The sequence below is a fragment of the Bombina bombina genome, chromosome 6 (genome assembly GCF_027579735.1).
Source record: "Bombina bombina isolate aBomBom1 chromosome 6, aBomBom1.pri, whole genome shotgun sequence".
NCBI lineage: Eukaryota > Metazoa > Chordata > Amphibia > Anura > Bombinatoridae > Bombina > Bombina bombina.
Window position 1 is genome coordinate 1,016,693,006 of NC_069504.1, and position 23,490 is coordinate 1,016,716,495.

At 41.4% G+C, this 23,490-nt stretch overlaps 1 protein-coding gene across 1 annotated transcript in view; it reads right to left on the reverse strand.

The window, feature by feature from the left end:
• Nucleotides 1–8,537, reverse strand: part of NDUFA9 (NADH:ubiquinone oxidoreductase subunit A9) — an 81,725-nt gene extending 73,188 nt beyond the window's left edge. Inside the window, exons 1-5 of the mRNA XM_053718737.1 lie at nt 8,430–8,537; nt 4,786–4,956; nt 2,234–2,331; nt 1,703–1,794; nt 1,086–1,227 (exon numbers count right to left, since the gene is read on the reverse strand). Of these exons, the coding sequence (XP_053574712.1) occupies nt 1,086–1,227; nt 1,703–1,794; nt 2,234–2,331; nt 4,786–4,956; nt 8,430–8,478 (552 nt within the window). The 5' untranslated portion in view covers nt 8,479–8,537. The remainder of the gene's footprint in view (nt 1–1,085; nt 1,228–1,702; nt 1,795–2,233; nt 2,332–4,785; nt 4,957–8,429) is intronic.
• Nucleotides 8,538–23,490: the final 14,953 nt, after the last annotated feature.

Sequence of the window (23,490 nt, forward strand, 5' to 3'; positions counted from 1 at the left end):
GCAAAGTGCATGGAGTACTTGGTAAACACCAAGACAAGATTCCAGTGATTGCTGCAAGGAAAAAATAAAGCTTTCAGACCTATTAAGAAATTGCCAGTGATTGCCACTCCTGATTGGCTCAATTTGCAGCTCCAGAGCAGAATTGTACCTATGTGTTTAAATAGTTAAAGGGGTTAAATACACAGTACACTATTGTCAATAATGCAAATTATACCCAGTCAGGGAACAAAAGCTTGTTCAGGGCCAGTGGAAGTTTCAAAATCTGGTTATATATAAAATATGACTTACTGTGCCTTTAAAGGGGACATAAAACCCAAAAAAATTATTTCATGATTCAGATAGAGCATACAATTTTAAACTAGTTTACTTCTATTGGCACATTTTCTTTGTTTTCTTGTTAAAGGGATAGTCTAGTCAAAATTAAACTTTCATGATTCAGATAGAGTATGCAATTTTGAGCAACTTTCTAATTTACTCCTATTATCAATTTTTCTTCGTTCTCTTGGTATTTTTATTTGAAAAAGCAAGAATGTAAGCTTAGGAGCTGGACCATTTTTGGTTCAGAACCTGGGCAGCGCTTGCCGATTGGTGGCTAAATGTAGCCACCAATCAACAATTTCTACCCAAGTGTTGTTTGAACCAAAAATGGGCCGGCTCCTAAGCTTACATTCTACGCCTAAATCTTCTGTGTGGCGCTTGTTCGCCTTCCCTTTTGTATTTTTTCAGCTTGTTTCTACCTACTCCAGCAAGGAGGAAATCTAGAAGCTGGGCCTTCAAGACTGATTTGAGCTTTTAACCATTTGGATCCCTGCGCTCTCACACGAGTATTACTGAGCTGAGGCCAAGTATTACTACCATCCTTTCACATCAATTCAAAAGCATAATGATTTTTCTTCTATTTTTGTCATCCAAATGCAAGGTACCAGTTACAGACTGTAAATGTAATTTGGTAAATGGTGGAATGATAAACCAAATAACTGAAACTGCAAATTCAGAGGAATCATAAACCTGGCATAATTATAAACACATATTAAATAAGTAACATTTTAATACTATTGATATCTCTGTTACTCAAATTATATTACCTTTGTCCTCAAATACTTTGAGGGACTTTTAATGTCTGCATTCAGATGGGACATGTGAATGAATTTTTGTATTCCAGCTTCCCGCGCTAAGGCAGCAATATCTCTTGGGATGTTCACATACACATCCTCAAATCCAAAGTTGCTAAAACAAAAAACAAACAAACAAGAGCAATATTGTTAAACAGAAAATGAATGGATTTTAACTAGAATGGTACCATACATAAAAATATATTTTTTTAATGGATTTGACGCATATGTTCTTTAGAGGATTTTTAAAATCAAACAACGTTTTTTTGAAAAGTTTACACGAAGAGCAAAAAAAGAAAAAGAAAAACAACAACAGAATAAATAAAAACAAAAATAACAATCCTTGCCAACAGATCTGTGTGCCGATGCAAAGTTTTGTTTTAAACTGCATGCTCTGTCTTAATCCTAACGGTTTAATTTTGACTTTACTGTCCCTTTAACCTCTAGGCTGCAATAATAAGTATAAACCACCCCGAAGACTAAAATGTTTCTTAAAATAAAAAAAAATATACAGTGTGAAAATGACAGCAATACACTGTGAGAAGAAAAATATATATGTTTCTTAATTTAATAAAAATAAAATAAGTCACCTTGTTTCCCATTCTCTCCCTACAAGGTTGATGACAACATTTGAGTTTTCAAGGGCTCTTCTCGTGGCATCTTTGTTTTTTGCATTCCATTCCTAAAATCAAACAGTTGAAATGCAAAAAGTTATTAAATACACAATATAATCACAATAAATTAAATATGCGCAGCTGGTTGGAGGTTTTCGAGTTGCTTACAGACAAATGCTACAAAGTGTAAAAATTTGGCCCAATACAATTTCAGATTTTATGATCTGTTCTACCACACCCCTCCTCTCTCAAGCAAATAAAATTATCTCCCTCTCTCTCGCTGATATATTTCTACACAACCCCAATTAACCAGTATTCACCACCCTCACTTTTCTTCAAAGATGTTATCTGGTTTATATTTTTAGAAGCTTGTAGACATCACATAGAATGCCATTCCACAAGTTTCAGTATCTACTGCAATATTCATCATTGCATATGCAAAGTACGATAATTTATTGTGGTTTAGAAACTCTGTTTGCAAAATATTAGTAGCAGATTTCTTTTTACCATGAATATTATTTGTCCAAGATCTCCCATAGGACGAAGATACATAATATCATACTGATCACAGCGGTGTGGTATAATGACCTGAGATCCCATTCTCCCTAGAATTGAAAGATATTAAATATAAAAACAAAGAATAAAAAAAAAATGTAATGTAGGTAATCAGGGTCAGAGCTATAATAGAGGCAGACTAGACGACCGCCTAAGGATGCCCTTTTGGGGAGAGGGCATATTTGGTGCATGACAATTTCTTTTTATTTAAATGTTTATATTTTTTAGCTACCAAAATTAATGGGAGGGGACTCCCTGAAACATAGGGAGGCAGAGAGTGCATGTCAGCCAGAAAAGATGAAAGCATCTGGCGGTAAAATTTCCCTGCACAGTCCCGGTGCTCTCTGCAAAACTTTAGCTGCCTTCATAAAAGTCGGTGGAGCCATTTACAGGTGCAGGACTCACCGCCATCGTCAACCTAATGGGTATTACTGAGGATTATGTGCACTAGTAGGAACACAGAGAAACCTTCAACTTGTGATATATTGCAAGAAAAGTCCAATTTCATTGTATAGATAATTGGCATACTTATACAGTTCAGTGTGTTCATTTTCAGTGTATAAATGTTCAGCATTATTATGCAGCACAGAGTGCTCAATATCAGTGTATAGGCACCCATCATTATACAGGGCTGTTCTGCTTTTCAGTGTATAAACCCTCAACATCATTATGCAGTGCAGCATATAGGTTTTCAGTGTATAGATACTCTGCATTAATTATACAGTGCAGCATGTGTACAGATGCCTTGCGTTATAATATAGTGCAGAGTGTTGTGTTTATTAGTGTATTATACATGTTCATTATCATCACTATACAGTATAAAATTGTGTCTTGCCACTAATCATAGTGCCGACCCGGTAGGTAATTACATATGCACTCAGTCATCATTTACATTCATATCCTGAAGAGAGAAAACAAATATCATGGAGTAAGATATTTCTATTGACCTTATTATTGTTATTACAAAAGAATAATCAGAGTGCCATCTCCTCTAGCAAACGTGTGGATATGGCAGTAATCAGCTGCTGCATTTCCAAATGTGTGTTGTAGGTTATGCCGCTAGAAATTGCATAGCTGGTTATTGGTTGATAAATTTGAATCAGCTGAAGATGTCCGATTATGTTTTTTAAAAACAGATTTACTGATTGAAAAAAGCATTATATGTAGTGCAGTAGTAAAAACCAATACATCTATGTTATCACGCACTTTATTTGGTAACTCTCTCTTGCATGACGCTGCTATGGTCATCTTCCACTGTTCTAGTACATGATGTCAATTTTTTACTAGTTTTGAAAACAGCTATTTTCCGTCCATATATGCATACATTATTTATTATAAGACGATCATTTAAAGGGACACTGAACCCTAATTTTTTTTCTTCCGTGATTCAGATAGAGCATGCAATTTTAAGCAACTTTCTAATTTACTCCTATTATCAATTTTTCTTCGTTCTCATGCTATCTTTATTTGAAAAAGAAGGTATCTAAGCTTTTTTTTTGGGATCAGAACTCTGGACAGCACTTTTTTATTGGTGGATGAATTTATCCACCAATAAGCAAGGACAACCCAGGATTTTCACCAAAAATGGTCCAGCATCTAAACTTACATTCTTGCATTTCAAATAAAGATACCAAGAGAATGAAGAAAATTTGATAATAGAAGTAAATTAAAAAGTTGCTTAAAATTCCATGCTCTATCTGAATCACAAAAGAAAAAATTTGGGTTCAGTGTCCCTTTAGGGATAAAAAAAAGTTTAAAGTGAAAGTCAATCCTAGCATTTGTGAAACGCTAGGATTGACCATTGAAACAATAAAGGGGACTTTAATTTGTGAAAGAACTATAAAATACTTCATCCTGAAAGCTCCTTTACTTGTTTCAAGCATTCGCAGTTCTGAGCTACTAAGGCAGAACGCCGTTTTGCTAAGAGGTGACGTTTCTACCTCTTAGCAAATAGTGTGCGGGAAATCTGGCCCCAAGGGGCGCCAAGCCGGATTTACTGCATAGCTATTGGCTAAGAGGTGAAAACATCGCCTCTCAAGCAAAACAGAGATCTGCCGTGGGCTGCCTTAGAAGCTCAGAACGGCAAAAGCTTGAAACAAATAAAGGATCCTTCAGCATGAAGTATTTTATACTTCATGAATGAAAGTCACCTTTATTTGTTACAATGGTCAATCCTAGCGTTTTACAAACGCTAGGATTGACTTTCAGTCTAAGCTTTAGATAATTACAAAGTAATTCAAGTTTAACTTCCAAAAAATAACAACTACAAAAATATTAAGAATAGACTTTATAATCAATAATTGGAAAAGCATCAATGGATGAAAATGTAATAAAGTATTCATGGGTAGCGTATATTTCAGAGACATATTGGAAGAAGTAATTCTCTAAATAAAATTGGTGAACTATTTGATAGTGAGATTATTGCCCTTAAACAAAAAGCTTAATGCTTGCTAAACTTGCAGTTTACACAGAATGAAAAAGTATTAGATCACATTGTTTTTTACCTAATCGGTTGACAACATATCGACCCAAAAACCCTGTAGCCCCAAACACAGTGGCAACAACTCCACTGACAGCGGAACGTCCACTTTTTCCATGGGGGATAACTGCATGGTGAACTTTTCTCTGCTGTAGTACAATGGGAACAGATGTCACAAGGGATATAATCCTGGGACCTAAAAAAACGTAAGCAATTTAATTAAGTTTTGAAAAGATTTGTTAAGTATATGTGCTAATTTCACTTTTGCTAAATTTACTATTCTCAAATCATTACACTTTAAAAACACTTCCTCAACACATACCAACAACTAAAGGGATAGACAGGTCAAAAATGAAATGAGCTTGAGTGCATTTCAATTTTGAATAGAAGTTTTTTTGCATTATACTTCCATTAGCAAAAATGTTTCCAGTAAAAAGTTAATATTGTTTCAGTGGCATACACACATATGCTATGTAAGTGTGACTAGATGATGAGGATTCAAACACCATGCCTGCTGGCATTTTCAAAAGTAAGCAAAATTAATAACATAGCCATGCTGTCTGGAGCACTGTGCTCCACCCCTCTTATCAGTGAGTAGACACAGGCATTGTATTTCAACTGAGTTCACAGCTTCTAGTCATGCTCCAGCAGATTATCCCTGTTCACTTTTGCATTCTACCAAAACAACAATACGTACTATCCGAAGCAACATCCCAACACCAACCTGCAATATTCCAACAGGCCCAATTACTCCCTCTGTCACCCTCTCTATCTTCCATCCAGCCACTGAGAATGAAGTTTCTTCCTTACTATCTTCCTCACGCCTCACTACCTGCCCACTCGACCCTATCCCTTCCCATCTAATAGCTTCCCTATCTTCCACCCTCACTCCTGCTCTTACCCACATCTTTAACCTATCTCTCTCTACCGGCTCATTCCCATCTTCTTTCAAACACGCAAAAGTCACTCCCATACTCAAAAAAACATCCCTCAACATTAATTCTCCTGAAAGCTACCGCCCCATATCACTGCTTCCACTAAGATCAAAACTCCTTGAAAAACTAGTTTACAATCGCCTAACCCACTTCCTGTCCACCAACTCCTTGCTTGACCCACTGCAATCCGGATTCCGCCCAAAACATTCAACTGAGACTGCCCTTACCAAGGTTACAAACGATCTTCTCTCTGCAAGAAGTATTGGCCACTACTCTATACTCTTACTCGAACTCTCAGCTGCCTTCGACACAGTTGACCACCCCCTCCTCCTACAGACCCTTAGCTCTTTTGGCCTCTGTGACACTGCTCTTTCCTGGATTCACTCCTATCTTTCCCACAGGTCTTTTTCTGAGTCATTTGCCGGCGACTCCTCCTCTCCTATGCCTCTGTCTGTTGGAGTACCTCAAGGATCTGTTCTGGGTCCTCTACTCTTCTCCATCTATACTTCTTCGCTGGGTAAACTTATCAACAGTTATGGCTTCAAATATCACCTCTATGCTGATGACACCCAGATCTACCTCTCCAACCCTGCTCTCTCTCCCTCTGTCCTTTCTCATGTCAGCGACTGCTTATCTGGTATTTCTTCCTGGATGGCCTCTCACCACCTAAAGATTAACATGTCCAAGACTGAGCTCCTTCTTATCCCCCCCTCAAGTTCTACGCCGACTTCTGACTTCTCTATCCCTGTTGACGGCATCACCATTTCCCCATCGCCCCAAGTCCGCTGCCTCGGAGTCACACTTGACTCAAATCTATCCTTCGTCCCCCATATCCAATCACTTTCTACATCCTTCCGCAACCATCTACGCAATATTTCCAAAATTCGCCCTTTTCTGAGCGCTGACACCACAAAGCAACTATTCCACTCCCTTGTTATCTCCCGACTTGACTACTGCAATAACCTACTCGCTGGCCTTCCTCTTTCCCGCCTCTCCCCCCTTCAATCCATCCTAAATGCCTCCGCCAGGCTGATCCACCTTTCCCATCGATCTGCATCTGCTGCACCTCTCTGCGAGTCCCTTCATTGGCTCCCCATTCACAGCAGAATTAAATTCAAAATTCTCACCCTTACATACAAAGCTCTCACCAACGCCGCTCCCCTCTACCTATCCTCTCTAATACACAAGTATACTCCAGTCTGTCCACTAAGATCCAACAATGACCTGCTCCTTGCATCCGCAACTATCACCTCTTCTCATGCTAGACTGCAGGACTTCTGTCATGCAGCACCTACCCTCTGGGACACTCTCCCTCGTGCTGTCAGGCTTTGCCCTAATCTGTCTTCCTTTAAATGTTCCCTGAAGACTTTTCTGTTGAGGGAAGAATACCACCCAACTCAATAATAAATTAACTTCACTTACCTAACATTTCCCTCATCTAACTCTGTATTAACATCTTTCCAAATCGTGAAGTCCTCACCTCCTGTTTCTCAACCTCCTACCCTTCTAGATTGTAAATTCTCAAGGGAATAGGGCCCTCAATCCCTCCTGTATGTGTTTGTAAATTTTGTCCTGCCTTTTACAAGTCTTGTATTGTTTTATTTAAATGAATTGTATCCATGGACAGCGCTGCGGAATATGTTGGCGCTTCATAAATAAAGTATAATAATAATAATAATAATAATAGATACAGCCATAAAAGGAATTATGTGGGGGGAGTTAGAGCTTTACCATTACCAAATTTGCAGGTAAAGTAATTAAAGTACATATTATATTTTGTCTATATCCCAACTTGTTTTATGTCCCTTTAATTTGTTTTACAAGTCACAGCGTTTAAATGCTGTTGCACTGGGCACTAAAAGCATATGCGAGTATCCTGCTGTTTGCTAATGGAATTATATTGCACATATATCTGTATTTAAAATTGAAATGCTCCCATGTGCATTTCAATTTTGACCTTTCTATCCCTTTAGACATTAAAAAATAGCTATAAAATATGTCTGACTACAGTAGTAGAGGTTTACAAGCAATAATTTTACATGGAACATCAAAACAAACTTTGAAATTCTCCAAGTATACAGATTGCAGGGGCTCCTGAGCTGAAAAGGGGAGCCATTCCTGATTTCTAATTGGCTACAGGAACAAAAGCTGCCTCTTTTTTTTTTTTTGGGTGGATGGTGGGTGACAATAGAAAATCTTTTAATTTTTATAAAATTACACATTTCTACTACTAGTAATGTGTCACTGTGTATTAGAAAAAAAGTGATTTATACTATACAGTGGGGCTATTTTTATATTACCCCATGCAGTAAGTCATTTTATGTCCCTTTAAGAATGTTATTTGGATTAGAATGATTGGAAAAACTGTATTACCAAAGTATTTTTGCTATCACTGATAGCTTTTACTTTGCTTGCAACATATAGTCAATATACCAGGTACACCTATATTGACAGCTTGCATCTGTAGGAAAACTATATAAACTCAGCAATCACACAAAGTTCAACTGGCATTTTATACATATATGCATTGACTAATGTGGTAGATCTCTGTGTATAAACGCGATTAGGGGGATTCGCATGTTTACCTAGAGTTCACTTACTGTCACCTGTCAAATTAAGCGGTCACTCTTTATATTAAGTCTCGTTCCTCATAGTCACGTCTATATCGTGATTGCTGTTTTCACCTGTTCAAGAATAAGCACTTGCTACAACCCTCAGACTGCTTGTGACTTACGTGACATTGTACGGGCATTGGTTGCCCGGCAGAGGATACCAACCGCCATCTTGTTGCAGCTCCCACAATGCAGAGCAGAAAGCAAAGCACTACGGATCGTCGTATAGCTCAAACACTCGAGTAATACGGAGCTTTACAAAATAGCCTAATGTTCTTTAGCGCCATCTAACATCCAAAAAGCAGGACGACAGTTGTTACTGTACTCAAAGAGGCTAACGTTGAGACATGAATATGTCAAATTGTTTTTTATTTATGCATCAGAAATGAATAATCTATTCTGTATACAAACAATATGTAAAATAAATGGTTTAAAAGCATTTTAACGGTAACTTTTATAACACAATTTACACGATATTTTGTAGTCCATGGACACATCCTTTGAAAAGCATATTCAGTGTTGGTCTCCTTTGCTTTGGCCATTTTCTGACTGATATAAATTAGCTCCTACACATACTTTTTTTTTTTTAGGTTTTAAATATTTTTTATTGAGGTTTCTTAAAGAAAATACAAACAAGCAAAACATAAGGCATACAAATACGCCATAACATTTGAAAAATTATACATAAAATGTGTTTCAAAGCAGAAATATAGCATGTTGTGTACCAGCAAGTAGACATAACATCTGCCATTATGAAACTATCTTTAGATCATAAAGAAACAATACCTCAATTTAAAGGGTAAGGGGGATATGTCAATAACACACTTGTAATAAACTCAACTAAACAGAATTAGGAAATTCATATGGGGTCTGTGCCCCTAGGCTTAACCAGTAAGCCATATGAGTGGGGGGGGGGGTCAAACTAGTAATGGCCATATTTTATAACTATGACATATTACTTCCCAGGCTACTCGGAAATATCACATGGACATATATAAAAAAAAAATATGGGAAAAATACAAAACCTAGATATATTATAGTTCAGTATGGTCATAGAGGGTGGTAAAGGATGGGGGATATCCATAGCCGCTATATAACACTATAAAGAATAAGGAAATTTTCTAGGGAATCTACGTTCCTATGTTTACTTAGTAAACTAACCCCAAAAAGGGGGGGGGGGGGGGGCAGAGCTGGAGTTATAATAAATCTGAATGTATAACAGCGGTATTATATAGTATGGTCTTAACTTACTACTGTTTAGATACAGTGCTTTAATTCTATGATTAAGAGAGACACGCTAATCTCAACCATTATTAAGGCTATCAGGCCCATTTATCAAGCTCCGTATGGAGCTTGAAGGGCCGTGTTTCTGGCGAGTCTTCAGACTCGCCAGAAACACAAGTTATGAAGCAGCGGTCTAAAGACCGCTGCTTCATAACCCTGTCCGCCTGCTCTGAGCAGGCGGACAGGAACCGCCGGAAATCAACCCGATCGAATACGATCGGGTTGATTGACAGCTCCCTGCTGGCGGCCGATTGGCCGCGAGTCAGCAGGGGGCGGCGTTGCACCAGCAGCTCTTGTGAGCTGCTGGTGCAATGTTAAATGTGGAGAGCGTATTGCTCTCCGCATTTAGCGAGGTCTTGCGGACCTGATCCGCAGTGTCGGATCAGGTCCGCAAGCCCTTTGATAAATGGGCCCCTATGAGCTAGGTATCCATATGATCTGAGAGCTGTTTGTAGTAAATACATAAGCATGTTATAAAAAAAATCCGCTTAAGCCTTATGATGGATCTAACATATCCAATGGGAGTATCCCACTTTCGGTATCCTGTCATAAACAAGTTTTAAGGGATCTAATATCTGAGGAGTATCCAGGAACCTCACATAGGGGAGTAGCTGTGTGGTGAATATGACCGACATGTCTATAGATTCCTCAAACACCGCACACCTATTTAGCTCAATAAGACTATAAATAGGTTATCAGCTAATAAGAGGACATAGTAGGGAATATTCAATAAATATGAAGCATAGAGGGCCGCTCTCGGACCCTTAGGACTATAATATGGCGTTAATGATACAAAACATGTAATCGCAGGAAGACCAGAGAATATAATCAAATTTGTGGTTCTCAGCAATATGTCACCTTAACGTATTCTATATCTTAGCGCTGTGACCAAGGGGAGCATATACAAAAACTATAAAACTAACTAAAAAACTTATCTAAATGCTATAGGCATATAAAGCAAATGTCTAGATCTATTATAGTCGCATTATGAGAGGTAAAATTACTATGGTACATATCAGGTGGAATCTAACTAGTACGTCGCCAGACTATCTGTCTCGCGATGTCCAATAGGCTAGAGGCGACATAGAATTTAAACAGGGTGTCTCTACGTGTGCTTTCCCCCAACATGTCAAGAATATACATACTGATGGGCTAGCCAGGACCGTCTTTAACACAGGGCAAAAGGGGCAGTTGCCCTGGGCCCAGTCTTTGTTGAGGGGCCCAAGAATCCTAAAAAAAAAAAAAAAAATTTTTTTTTTAGTTCATGCCAGACTGCTGATGTCATGTGACATGGGACACACACACAGTCAGTCCTAATATTGTCACATTCAAAAGTTCTCTGCTTATATTTATTTGTGAGAAACTGTGCCAGACCGTGCCAATGTCATGTGACATTCCAAGCTAGTGCCATGTGCTGTTTTAGATGTGCACTGTGCAGCACTGGATGCTAAGCCCTAACTAGACATCCAGTCAATCCAACTGCATCAGAAAAGGTTCTGCTGGGGTTACCACTGTTACCAGGTAACTGCTCTGGTGGTGGGGATTGTTTCTGGGTACGGCTCACTATAGGCGCATGCAGCAGAAAGCTGGAGTGGCAGGCACGTGAGTATTTGAGCATCTGTGCAGCTGCACATACCGCTCTCTTCAGTCTTGAGGCTGTGTGACTCATCTCACACTGTATCCATGCAGCCTTGGGCAGACAGCATCCAGTCTGCTGGTCCCCTTAGCCCTGCTCTTTCTGCTGTTGCTCTAAGATCAACTAACTGAAGTTTGTTAGGAAAACAGTGCTTTGTAGAAAGGTGTCAGTGGGAAGAATAAGTGTGTACACATGCCCCTCCCCCATGCAGCATTGTCTAGTGCAGGATGAGAGGGAACTTGTTCCTAGCAAAGTAGTGACATGTGCTGCTGTGGCTGATGTATAGTGTCATGCTGATACTTCACACATTAAGGTAAGGTTTATTTTTATAGTTTTTATTTATCTGTTTAAGTTTTTACAGCTTCCCATAGTAGTTCTACTGTTCCAGTCAGTAAACTTATATCTGTCTGCACCTCTATGTTTCCGCCTCAGTCTTTACTTTGCTTTGCTCCTGTTGGCTGCCCTAAATCTATTTAACCAGCTAACCTCACACCAGAATCACATTCAAAAGCATATTAAATTAATCCAGAGTGGAGGAATTTATGTATTTATTTACTATTTTTTTTAATGATTAGCCCAGCAGTGGATGATCCACTGCTGGGCTAATAATTTAAAAAAATATATAAAATAAATTAAATTAGCTGTTTTTTGGGATGTTGGGGTAGAGAGCAAAATTGCATGGGGGGGCCCAAGAAAATGTTTGCCCAGGGTCCAGTCAGTATTAAAGACGGCCCTGGGGCTAGCCTGGCGCCTAGGGTAGCCCAATAAATAATTTTGTACTTACTCCCACTTAATTTAAAATACTATACAGCACTGAATACATAGAGAGCATTGGAAGTGAAGTATTTTGCAGTTTGATCATTTCCAACAAAATGAGAATCACATCTTTACCTTAGTGAAATTCTTCCTAATCAGATATTCACTTGTACAAATTAAATGCAAAACAATTGAAATAGTAAACTGTCTGGGACTCAGTTAATATAACAGCCTTTGGCATTTGGAGAGAGCTGAGGCATAAGTGCATTGAGAAGTGTCTAACAGTAATTTACAGCTACGGTGTCATGGCAGCAACAAAAAGCATATTTACCTACAATTAACCATTTCGGCATTACAGACTGAAACACATCTTAGACTATTATAGTGTAGGTATAAGGCTATATATTATAACATTTCAAACATTACCCAACAACTGAATAGCAGTCTATCTACACTGCATCTGTTTCATATAGAGTCACAAGTCCATTTTTCTGACTTCTTCATCGTCATGAGGGGTAACAATAATCATAGGACTGTTGCTATCAAATGGTGTGTAACCCCTTACATGAGAAGCAAAGTTTCTTAACCCAAACTGGTAGCTCCAGTGTTTTGTCTGACAGTCTCCTTAGCCTCAGCAAAACCCTGCGTATGCAGGGGAGTAAGCGCAACACACAGTGCTGTCCCTCAGACTCTCCACACACATCTGAAGAGAAACACCGTAATATAATAAAAAGCCCAGACTATGTGATCAGTATAGACCCCTTCGTGTATCATCTAAGTAGGCAAATGGCAGACTGTGGTCAAATAGCTGTGCAAGCTTGAAGTCAGTTCTGTAGACACAGACCACCCTGGGTCCCACAATGACATCTGTTGCATCGGCTCTGAACAGAGAGGAATTTGCCCTTTGACAACAATAGGCGTTGTTATCGATCCATCAAGTTGGAGCCAGGAATCCTCTACCTTCCTCAACCAGTGCTTGTAGAGAAGAGGAGCTCCGTTTGCGAAGCTCTCAGAATCAAACTGCGTCACATTTAGCGACCATGCGTGCCGCTTCCATTGTGCCGATAGTTCAAGATTCTCAGGCCCATATGAAAAACCTCTTCCCTGCGCAGGGACCCCTATCGGTCTATATTCTCCATCATGATCAGTAAGAACACACATAAACCTCGGGGTACTCACAGGCGGCGTGAGAGGAGGATTTCTGCATAGTGTGGTTGAAAGTCCTAAGCCATAATTGCTCTCATTGAGCAGTGTAGAGACATCCGGCTCATTAACCCTTCGTGGCAGAGATGCTGTTCTCTCCTGTATCTCAGCGCATTTAGTCTTCATTAAAATGCCCGCATGTGGAGTTTTGTGTAGTAGCCGCTGAAGTTGAACCAGCATGTCCCTTCTGAATTCTGCCATTTCGGTTTGTAGCACCACGTGGAGGTCTTTCATGTTACCGTTCTGTATAGCGGTGTATGGGCGCCTTGGCCAATTGTATAATCCCAAAGTTCTTTCTTACTTAGGTCACTGCAATATTGGTATAAGTGTCTGAGGGTTTTTAAGTAAATTAAAGCTTATACACAACAGATATCCCCAGATATAATAACTTTAAACAGGGAGCTCTCTGCAGACACATCTGATCTCTTCGGCAGCTGACTCCGCCCCCCACTTTTTTTTTTTTACTGTACATAGTAAAACATTTTACCTTTAAACAGAGGTGACTCTAGACTTAGGCTTTAGGCAACACACATATACATGTGCCCCCCCCCTTAAAGGCCTTGAAACTTGATATTTCAACAATGCATAATTATTGCAAGTTAAACATTATTGCAATATACATTCATTATTTATTTTGCAGCCTTTTGCTGTAAAATATATTTAAAAAGTGTGCTTGTTTCACTGTCTCCCAGGGATGGTTGGGTTAATACTTTTAGGCAATTTATGTGAGCTTTTGTTTACTGTTCCCTCTAAGTCTAAGCTTCTGTGGTGTCACATGCTTTAACCCTTTCGTGTCAGGGCTAAAGTGCCTACATCGGAACAACTGTTCCGATGTAGACAAATTGAAACCATGCAATCGTGCACACGATCGCGAGATTTCAATTATTGAATCGCATCTGGGGGCGTCCCTAGAACCCAAGGAACGCCCTCCAGACCGCGATCAAATCCGGACAGCACAGAAGGCTTCAGGAAAGCTGTTAGCTATGATGTTCTATTCCGTCATAACGGCTTTAAAGCCCAGTCTAATTATGACGGAATAGAAAGGCATAACGGCTTTAAAAGGTTAAAAGGTGGATTATCAGTCTTGCATCAACAATCATGATTGGAAAATCATTCTTTGCAATAGTAACTAAGTTGAATCAGTGCTAAACCTCCTTAAGGGAATACAAGAGGGTAGGCTACCCCACTCTGCACATGTGCAAACAGTTTGTGCTATATCTGAATATTAGTTTGCGATTGGTTAGCATGGGTTTGTTTGTTCTGGGGGACAAGGAAATCAGTAAAAAAGAATAAACCAGTGATGTGCAGTCACTAGAGGCAGGTGAGGCAGGGCTTCACCTCTCATATGGGCAAAAATATATTTTTTTATTTGCTTTAAATCAGCATTTTTTTTCCCCACAGCTACATGTTGTGCAATGGAGAGGCACAAGCAGGTCTGCCCTCCATTACACAACATTCTGCGCCACCTACTGGATGAAAGTGGTTAAGATTATTCCATGGCCCATAAGTGCTTATTTTTGAGGCAGGCCTCTTTGGGGCTGACCCAATCCAGTGAGAGGTATCAGTCAGGGGAACTTAGGGTTTGGGCTGGATGTTAAATCATATAAAACAAAAACGGAACAAAAATACTTTCATTTATTTTGTTGCTGCCCTGTGCAGCTGCCAGCTTTGATTTAATAAAAAAGAGAGCTATGTACTCCCCTCCAAGTGCAGTGGAATGTTCCACTGTCACTTCCTTACAGAGCAGGAAGAAATGCAGACTTGCAGAGAGCAGTGTTTTAGCCACATTTTATTGAAGTAAGTTCTGCAACCTTAGATTTTCCTGAAAGGGATTCTGTTAGTGAAAATGATAATTTAATGAATATGGTTTAGTGTTTTTTGTCTTTTACAGCAGTTTAAGGTTCGTTTTTGTATTTTGTTTACTCTCTCACATTATTATATAAAGCATGGTAATGTAAAATGAAACCAAGCAGTTTAGATTGAGTTATAGCAAATATTCTCTATGGCTCCTGTAGCTATAGTATTTCATTTAAACCAGGGATTCCTTAGGTGTATGTTGGACAACCCTGATGTAGACAACAAATAATAATTTATTAATGCTCCCATTCATATGTGCTGTTCTGTTTCAGATATTTAAAATAGATTGTAGACTATTAGCATTTGATAGTCACTTAAAATATTACTTAAACATTCAGTGGTGCCTCCCCATTTCAGTGTTCCCTCTCTCCCCACTTATGTGTCTCTCTCCTCCCTCTCTCTGTCTCTCTCTCCCCTCTTTCTGTCTCTCTCCCCTCTGTCTCTCTCTCCCCTCTGTCTCCCTTCTGTCTCTCTCTCTCCCCTCTGTCTCTCTCTCTCTCTCCCCCTCTGTCTCTCTCTCTCCCCTCTGTCTCTCTCTATCCCCTCTGTTTCTTTCTCTCCTCTCTCTCTCCCCTCTGTCTGTCTCTCTCTCCCCTCTGTCTCTCTCTCTCCTCTGTCTCTCTCTCCCCTCTGTCTCTCTCTCTCCCCTCTGTCTCTCTCTCTCCCCTCTGTCTCTCTCTCTCTCCCCTCTGTCTCTCTCTCCCCTCTGTCTCTCTCTCTCTCCCCTCTGTCTCTCTCCTCTGTCTCTCTCTCTCCTCTGTCTCTCTCTCCCCTCTGTCTCTCTCTCTCCCCTCTGTCTCTCTCTCTCTCCCCTCTGTCTCTCTCTCTCTCCCCTCTGTCTCTCTCTCTCCCCTCTGTCTCTCTCTCTCTCCCCTCTGTCTCTCTCTCTCCCCTCTGTCTCTCTCTAATCCCCTCTGTCTCTCTCTCTCCCTCCCCCTCTGTCTCTCTCTCTCTCTCCCTCCCCCTCTCGCTCTCCCCTCTGTCTCTGTCTCTCTCTCTCTCCCCTCTGTCTCTCTCTCTCCCCTCTGTCTCTCTCTATCCCCTCTGTCTCTCTCTCTCCTCTGTCTCTCTCTCTCCCCTCTTTATCTTTCTCTCTCTCCCCTCTTTGTCTCTCTCCCCTCTGTGTGTCTCTCTCTCTCCCCTCTGTGTGTGTCTCTCTCTCCCCTCTATCTATCTCTCTCCCTCCCCTCTGTCTGTCTCTCTGTCTCCCCTCTGTGTCTCTCTCCCCTCTGTGTCTCTCTCTCCCCTCTGTCTCTCTCTCTCCCCTCTGTCTCTCTCTCTCTCCCCCATGTCTCTCTCTCTCTCCCATGTCTCTCTCTCCCCTCTGTCTCTCTCTCCCCTCTGTCTCTCTCTCCCCCTCTGTCTCTCTCTCCCGCTCTGTCTCTCTCTCTCCCCCCTGTCTCTCTCTCTCTCCCCCCCTGTCTCTCTCCCCTCTGTGTCTCTCTCTCCCCTCTGTGTCTCTGTCTCTTCCCTCTGTCTCTCTCTTTCCCCCCCTCTGTCTCTCTCTGTCTCTTCCATCTGTCTCTCTCTCTCCCCTCTGTCTCTCTCTCTCCCCTCTGTCTCTCTCTCTCCCCTCTGTTTCTTTCTCTCCTCTCTCTCTCCCCTCTGTCTCTCTCTCTCCCCTCTGTCCGGCTCTCTCTCCCCTCTGTCTCTCTCTCTCCTCTGTCTCTCTCTCCCCTCTGTTTCTCTCCCCTCTGTCTCTCTCTCTCTCCCCTCTGTCTCTCTCTCCCCTCTGTTTCTCTCCCCTCTGTCTCTCTCTAATCCCCTCTGTCTCTCTCTCCCTCCCCCTCTCGCTCTCTCCTCTGTCTCTCTCTCTCCCCTCTGTCTTTCTCTCTCCCCTCTGTCTCTCTCTCTCTCCCCCCTGTCTCTCTCTATCCCCTCTGTCTCTCCCCTCTGTCTCTCTCTCTCATCTGTCTCTCTCTCTCTCTCCCCTCTTTATCTTTCTCTCTCTCCCCTCTTTGTCTCTCTCCCCTCTGTGTCTCTCTCTCTCTCCCCTCTATCTATCTCTCTCCCTCCCCTCTGTCTGTCTCCCCTCTGTGTCTCTCTCTCCCCTGTGTCTCTCTCTCTCCCCTCTGTCTCTCTCTCTCTCTCCCATGTCTCTCTCTCCCCTCTGTCTCTCTCTCCCCCCTCTGTCTCTCTCTCCCCCCCTGTCTCTCTCCCCTCTGTGTCTCTCTCTCCCCTCTGTGTCTCTGTCTCTTCCCTCTGTCTCTCTCTTTCCCCCCTCTGTCTCTCTCTGTCTCTTCCATCTGTCTCTCTCTCTCCCTTTTGTCTCTCTCTCCTCTGTCTCTCCCCTCTGTGTCTCTCTTCCTCCCCCTCTGACTCTTTCATCCCTTATGTATCTATCTAACCCTCTGTGTGATTGCGTCTCTCTCTCTTTCTCTCTAACCCTCTGTGTCTCTCTCTCTCCCTCCCCCATCTCTCTCTCCCTCTCCCCCAAGTGCTTTTCTGTGTTTCGGTCTACCTTTTATTTAGTTAATTAATGAATTAGTGGTGCCATCTGAGGATGTGGCTTTATTTATGATGAGCATGAGAGGAACTGGGTTAGGAAAGGTTAGTGTAGGTTGTATGCATCCCTGAATAGTAGAGTCTTTAGGGAGTGCTTGAAGCTTTCAAAACTAGGGGAGAATCTTGTGAAGTGAGGCAGAGAGTTCCACAAGATAGGAGCTAGTCTGGAGAAGTCCTGTAGACAGAAATGTGAGGAGGTGACAAGAAAGGAGAGTAGGAGGTTGTGAGCAGAGCGAAAGGGACGTGAGGGAGAGCATCTGGAGACAAGGTCTGAGATGTCTGGGGGTCAGTGCAGTTGAGGACCTTGTATGTCAGAGTCAGAATTTTGTGTTTAATCCTGGAGGCAAGAGGAAGCCAGTGAAGGGATTGGCAGAGAGGTGCAGCAGATGAAGAGCGACAACTAAGGAAGATGAGCCTGGCAGAGGCATTCATTATAGATTGTAAAGGAGCTAGGTGGCAGTTAGGGACACCAGAGAGGACGGAGTTGCAGTAGTCGAGGCGGGAAAGGATGAGAGAGTGGATTACAATCTAAGTTGTGTTTGATGTAAGGAAATGTCTAATTTTAGAGATGTTTTTAAGGTGGAAGCGGAATGATTTGGCCAAGGACTGAATGTGAGGAGTGAAGGAAAGATCTGAGTCAAGTGTGACCTTAAGACATCGGGCATGCGGGGTATGGGGTAATAATGGAGTTATCGACTATTATAGAAAAATGGGGGGGGGGGGTGGAGATTTTGAAAGAAGGAGGGAATATAAGGAGCTTAGTTTTGGAGAGATTTAGCTTAAGGTTGTCAGCCGTAAAGGACCAGCTCAGGATTCAACCCAACTGCTAGCGTGAAAAGTAAAAAACACACGCTAGCACACTGAGAAATATCCTGGACGTGACCCACTCAGGATTGAAGAAAGCAAATGTCCTTTTAAGAAGATAAATAAACTAAGAGAAATTCCTTTAGCAAGTAATAAAGCAAATGTCCCTTTAAGCAGGTTAGTAAATAAACAAGGATTCCTTTTAGCAGGTTTGGATAAGCAAGTGTCCCTTTAAGCAGGTTTAGTAAACAAACTGAGATTCCTTTTGGCAGGTTTGGATAAAGTAAATGTCCCTTTAAGCAGGTTAGTAAATAAACAAAGATTCCTTTTAGCAGGTTTGGATAAAGCAAATGTCCCTTTAAGCAGATTAGTAAGTAAACAAAGATTCCTTTTAGCAGGTTTGGATAAAGCAAATGTCCCTTTAAGCAGGTTTAGTAAACAAACTGAGGTTCCTTTTTGCAGGTTTGGATAAAGTAAATGTCCCTTTAAGCAGGTTAGCAAACAAACAGAGATTCCTTTTATCAGGTTTGAATAAAGCAAATGTTCCTTTAAGCAGGTTAATGAACAAACAGTAATATCTTCCTCTTATTAGATTTGAATAAAGCAAATGTCCCTTTATGATGATTATCAAACAAACAGATATTCCCTTTAGCAGGTTTAGATAAAGCAAATGTCCTTGTATGCAGGTAGTAAACAAACATAAAATCCTTATTAGCAGGTTTAGGCAAACTGGCAGAGAATATTCAGGCAAGGATTCAGGCAAGGAGACAAAAGAATTACTCACTTACAGGTCCGGTCCGGGAGATAGAAAAGAGAAAACAAACGGGCGCCAATTCAGATCTCCCGCCGAGATTTGAAGGCAGGGAGACTCTGACGTCAGGAGGAGAGCCAGATACCGCGTCACGTTGCTAGGCAACGTGACGTGATAGAGAGGGGATCTGTGAGCCGCGGCGACACAGCAATGAGCAGATCCAATTCATGACAGCTCCCCCCTCTCAAGGACCCCTCCGGGGGACAGGACCAGGCCTAGCAGGATAAGCTTTGTGAAAGGCCTTAATCAAAGCAGGGGCGTGAACATGCCGGGCTGGTTCCCAAGTCCGTTCCGTGACCGGATAACCCTTCCAATGGATGAGATAGTATAGTTTCTTGCCACGAAGTTTGGAATCCAGAATGTGAGCAATCTCAAACTCAGGCTGTCCCTGTACCAAGAGAGGCGGAGGTTTGGGCAGAGATTTAGAAAATCTATTAGATTTCACCGGTTTCAGGAGAGAAACATGGAACACAGGGTGAGCTTTGAGAGTCTTGGGAAGAGCAACTCGATATGCAGTAGAACAAACTTGACCCAGTATTCGGAAAGGACCCACATATCGAGGCCCCAATTTGATAGAAGGTTGTTTGAGATGAAGGTGACGAGTAGAAATCCACACCTTGTCTCCAGGACGAAAATTAGGAGCCTTCTTCCGTCTGCGATCAGCAAAAAACTTGTATCTTTTAGAAGCTTTGGAAAGAAGATCACGTATTTTACGCCAATGTCGAGTTAATCTCCGAGCAGTTTGATCAGAAGCAGGATTTTCAGAAGAGGAAGTATACAGAGGAAATGTTCTGGGTTGAAATCCATAAGCTGCAAAAAAGGGAGAAGATTGAAGAGATGAATTGTAACGAGCATTATGGGCCAACTCCGCTAAAGGAAGATAACGAGTCCAATTAGAATGATGATGGTCCACATAATGTCTAAGGTAAGTCTCCAGACATTGGTTTACTCTCTCGGTTTGACCATTAGACTGTGGATGATGAGAGGTTGATAAAGAGATTGTAGTGCCAAAATGTTTGCAGAGCCATTTCCAGAACCGAGAAACAAATTGTACCCCTCTATCGGAAACGATGTCCAAAGGAAAACCATGTAATCTCACGATATGCAAAAGGAAAAGCTCAGAAAGTCCCTTGGCAGATGGAAGACCAGGCAAAGGAATGAAATGGGCAGACTTCGTAAACCTGTCAACCACCACTAAAATAGTGTTGTTTCCGGCAGAAAGAGGAAGGTCTGTAATAAAATCCATAGATAGATGGGTCCAAGGCTGGTGAGGAATGGGTAAAGGTTGAAGTAAACCACAAGGGAGTTGACGAGGAGCTTTATTTGTAGCACATTGAGTGCAAACTGAGACGTAATCTTTAACATCTTGAGAGAGAGTAGGCCACCAGACATACTGTTTAAGATTCCGAGTCGTGTTACTGACGCCAGGATGTCCAGAGAGAGGACTATCATGAGCCCAATGGAGAATCTTTGGACGGAGATGTTCAGGAACAAATAATAAACCGTCAGGAGATTTAAAGGAAGAAGGAAGATCCTTTTGAGCAGACTGTAACTCCTGTAAACAAGAGGTTGATAATTGAGCTATGACTTCTTGTGGATGAAGTATGGTACCAGATTCTGGAGTAGAGGTAGATTGAAACTGCCTGGATAAGGCATCCGCTTTTATATTCTTAGAACCAGGTATATAGGAAAGATTGTAATTAAAACGTGAAAAGAATAAAGACCAACGAGCTTGTCTGGAATTCAATCGTTTGGCAGTTTGGAGATAAAGAAGATTTTTATGATCCGTGAGTATGGAAAATGGAAAGGTAGTACCCTCCAACCAATGCCTCCATTCGTCCAGAGCCATCTTGATGGCTAATAATTCCTTATTGCCAACGTCATAATTTAATTCAGAAGAAGTAAATTTCTTGGAAAAGAAACCTACAGGATGAATCTTACCCGTGTCAGGTATTCGTTGGGAAAGAACAGCCCCAGCAGCAACAGAAGAAGCATCCACTTCTAGGATAAATTGAAAATCCGGATTTGGGTGACGGAGTATGGGTGCAGAAGAAAAGGCCTTTTTGAGAGACTCAAAGGCCTTAATAGCCTCTGGGGACCACTTTTTACAATCTTGCCCCTTTCTAGTGAGTGACGTGAGAGGAGAAGTAATAGTAGCAAATCCTTTGATAAATTTCCTGTAATAATTGGCGAAGCCAAGAAACCGTTGTAGAGCCTTAAGAGAATCAGGTCTAGGCCAATCCAAAATGGAAGAAAGTTTATTCGGATCCATTTCAAATCCAGATTCAGATATTACATAACCCAAGAAGGGTATGGATTTTTGATGAAATGAACATTTCTCCAATTTGGCGAACAGATGATTGTCTCGTAACCGTTGCAAAACCTTCCTGACATGGTGTACATGATCTTGATAATTGTGAGAAAAAATTAAAATATCGTCAAGGTAGATAATGACGAAGGAGTTCAAAAAATCCCGAAAGATCTCATTGACGAAGTGTTGAAAAACAGCAGGGGCATTACACAGCCCAAAAGGCATAACCAGATATTCATAATGCCCAAATCGAGTGTTAAAGGCTGTCTTCCATTCGTCTCCTTTGCGCATGCGAATAAGGTTATAAGCACCACGAAGGTCCAGTTTGGTAAATATTGTAGCTCCTTGAAGATAAGTGAACAGTTCAGGAATAAGAGGCAGAGGGTAACTATTCTTGACTGTGATTTGATTCAAACCCCGATAATCAATACAAGGTCGCAGTCCTCCATCCTTCTTTCCCACAAAAAAGAAACCAGCCCCAAGAGGAGAAGAGGAAGGTCGAATAAAACCTCTAGCCAAACTATCTTGGATATATTCCTCTAAGGCAACATTCTCTGGCCTTGAGAGCGGATACGTCTTGCCACGAGGGTAGGTTGCCCCAGGAAGTAGATCAATGGGGCAATCAAAAGTACGATGTGGGGGAAGACGTTCTGCTTCTTTCTTGGAAAAAACATCAACGTAATCTTGATAAGGTGTGGGTAACGACCCAGAGGTGTCAATAGTGAGAGCAATGGTGAGAGGCACTTTCGTGGGAATCTGAAGACACCTATTTTGACAAGTATATCCCCAGGAAATGAGTTCGCCTTGAGTCCAGGAGAATACAGGATTATGTAACTGGAGCCAGGGAAGACCCAATATTATGGGAAATTGAGGAGTCGAGATTACATCAAAACATATTGTCTCTGAATGAAGAATTCCAACAGAAAAGAGAATGGGTCTAGTAGCAAACTGGATAAGTCCGGGACCCAAAGGATCTCCACTAACAGTGGAGACTGGAATAGAATATTCCTTTTTGCTTAATGGAATAGAGTGAGTAGTTACAAATGTGGAATCGATGAAGACTCCTCCAGCACCAGAGTCAATAAGAGCTTGAGTATGAATCCTGTCTCCTCCAATTTGAAGAGTAACCGGGACAAAAAGTTTATTATTGAGGGAATGAGATCCTATTTGGCTTAACTTAGTTCCCTGGACAGAAGTTAAGCCCTGGCTTTTACCGGTCTGGTAGGACAATCTTTTAATAAATGTCCTTTAAGGCCACAGTATAAACACAGTCCAAGAGATCGTCTCCTCAGACGTTCAGTTTCAGTTAATCTAATGGTGCCAATTTCCATTGGTTCAGTCTGATCGGAAGGTGGAGAAGCGGGAGTTAAAGGGTTAGAGATACGAGGTACCAGACGAAAAGGACGATTAGAAGCTTTCTGATTTCTCTCTCTTTCTTGTTGGCGTTCGCGGTATCTGGAATCGAGACAAATACAAAGATTTATCAGAGCCTCTAGAGATTCTGGGATTTCACGATAGACCAACTCATCTTTGAGACGTTCAGAAAGTCCTTTGCGAAAAGCTGCTCTAAGAGCTCCCTGATTCCAGGTAGTCTCAGAAGCTAGAGTGCGAAATTCAATAGCATATTGGGATACAGGTTGACCACCTTGTCGTAAGTCTAGAAGAGAAGCTTCAGCAGCGGCAGACCTCCCTGGCTTATCGAAGACATTTGAAAAGACAGAGAGAAATGTATCCACATCCTGGAGTATTGGATCATTCTTTTCAAGCAAAGGTGATACCCAGGCTAAGGCTCTACCTTTCATTAAGGATATAAGGAAAGTGATTCTAGAGGAGGGAGTTGCAAAGAGAACTGGACTATTCCGAAAATGAAGACGAAACTGATTCAAAAAACCCCTACAATCCTCAGGATTCCCATCATATTTGTCCGGAAGAGGTATCCTGGGACTGAGCTGAGCTTGTGTCTGATTGGTAGGATTCGTAGGGGGAGAGGGATCCAAAGGAATAGGATTAGGAGGT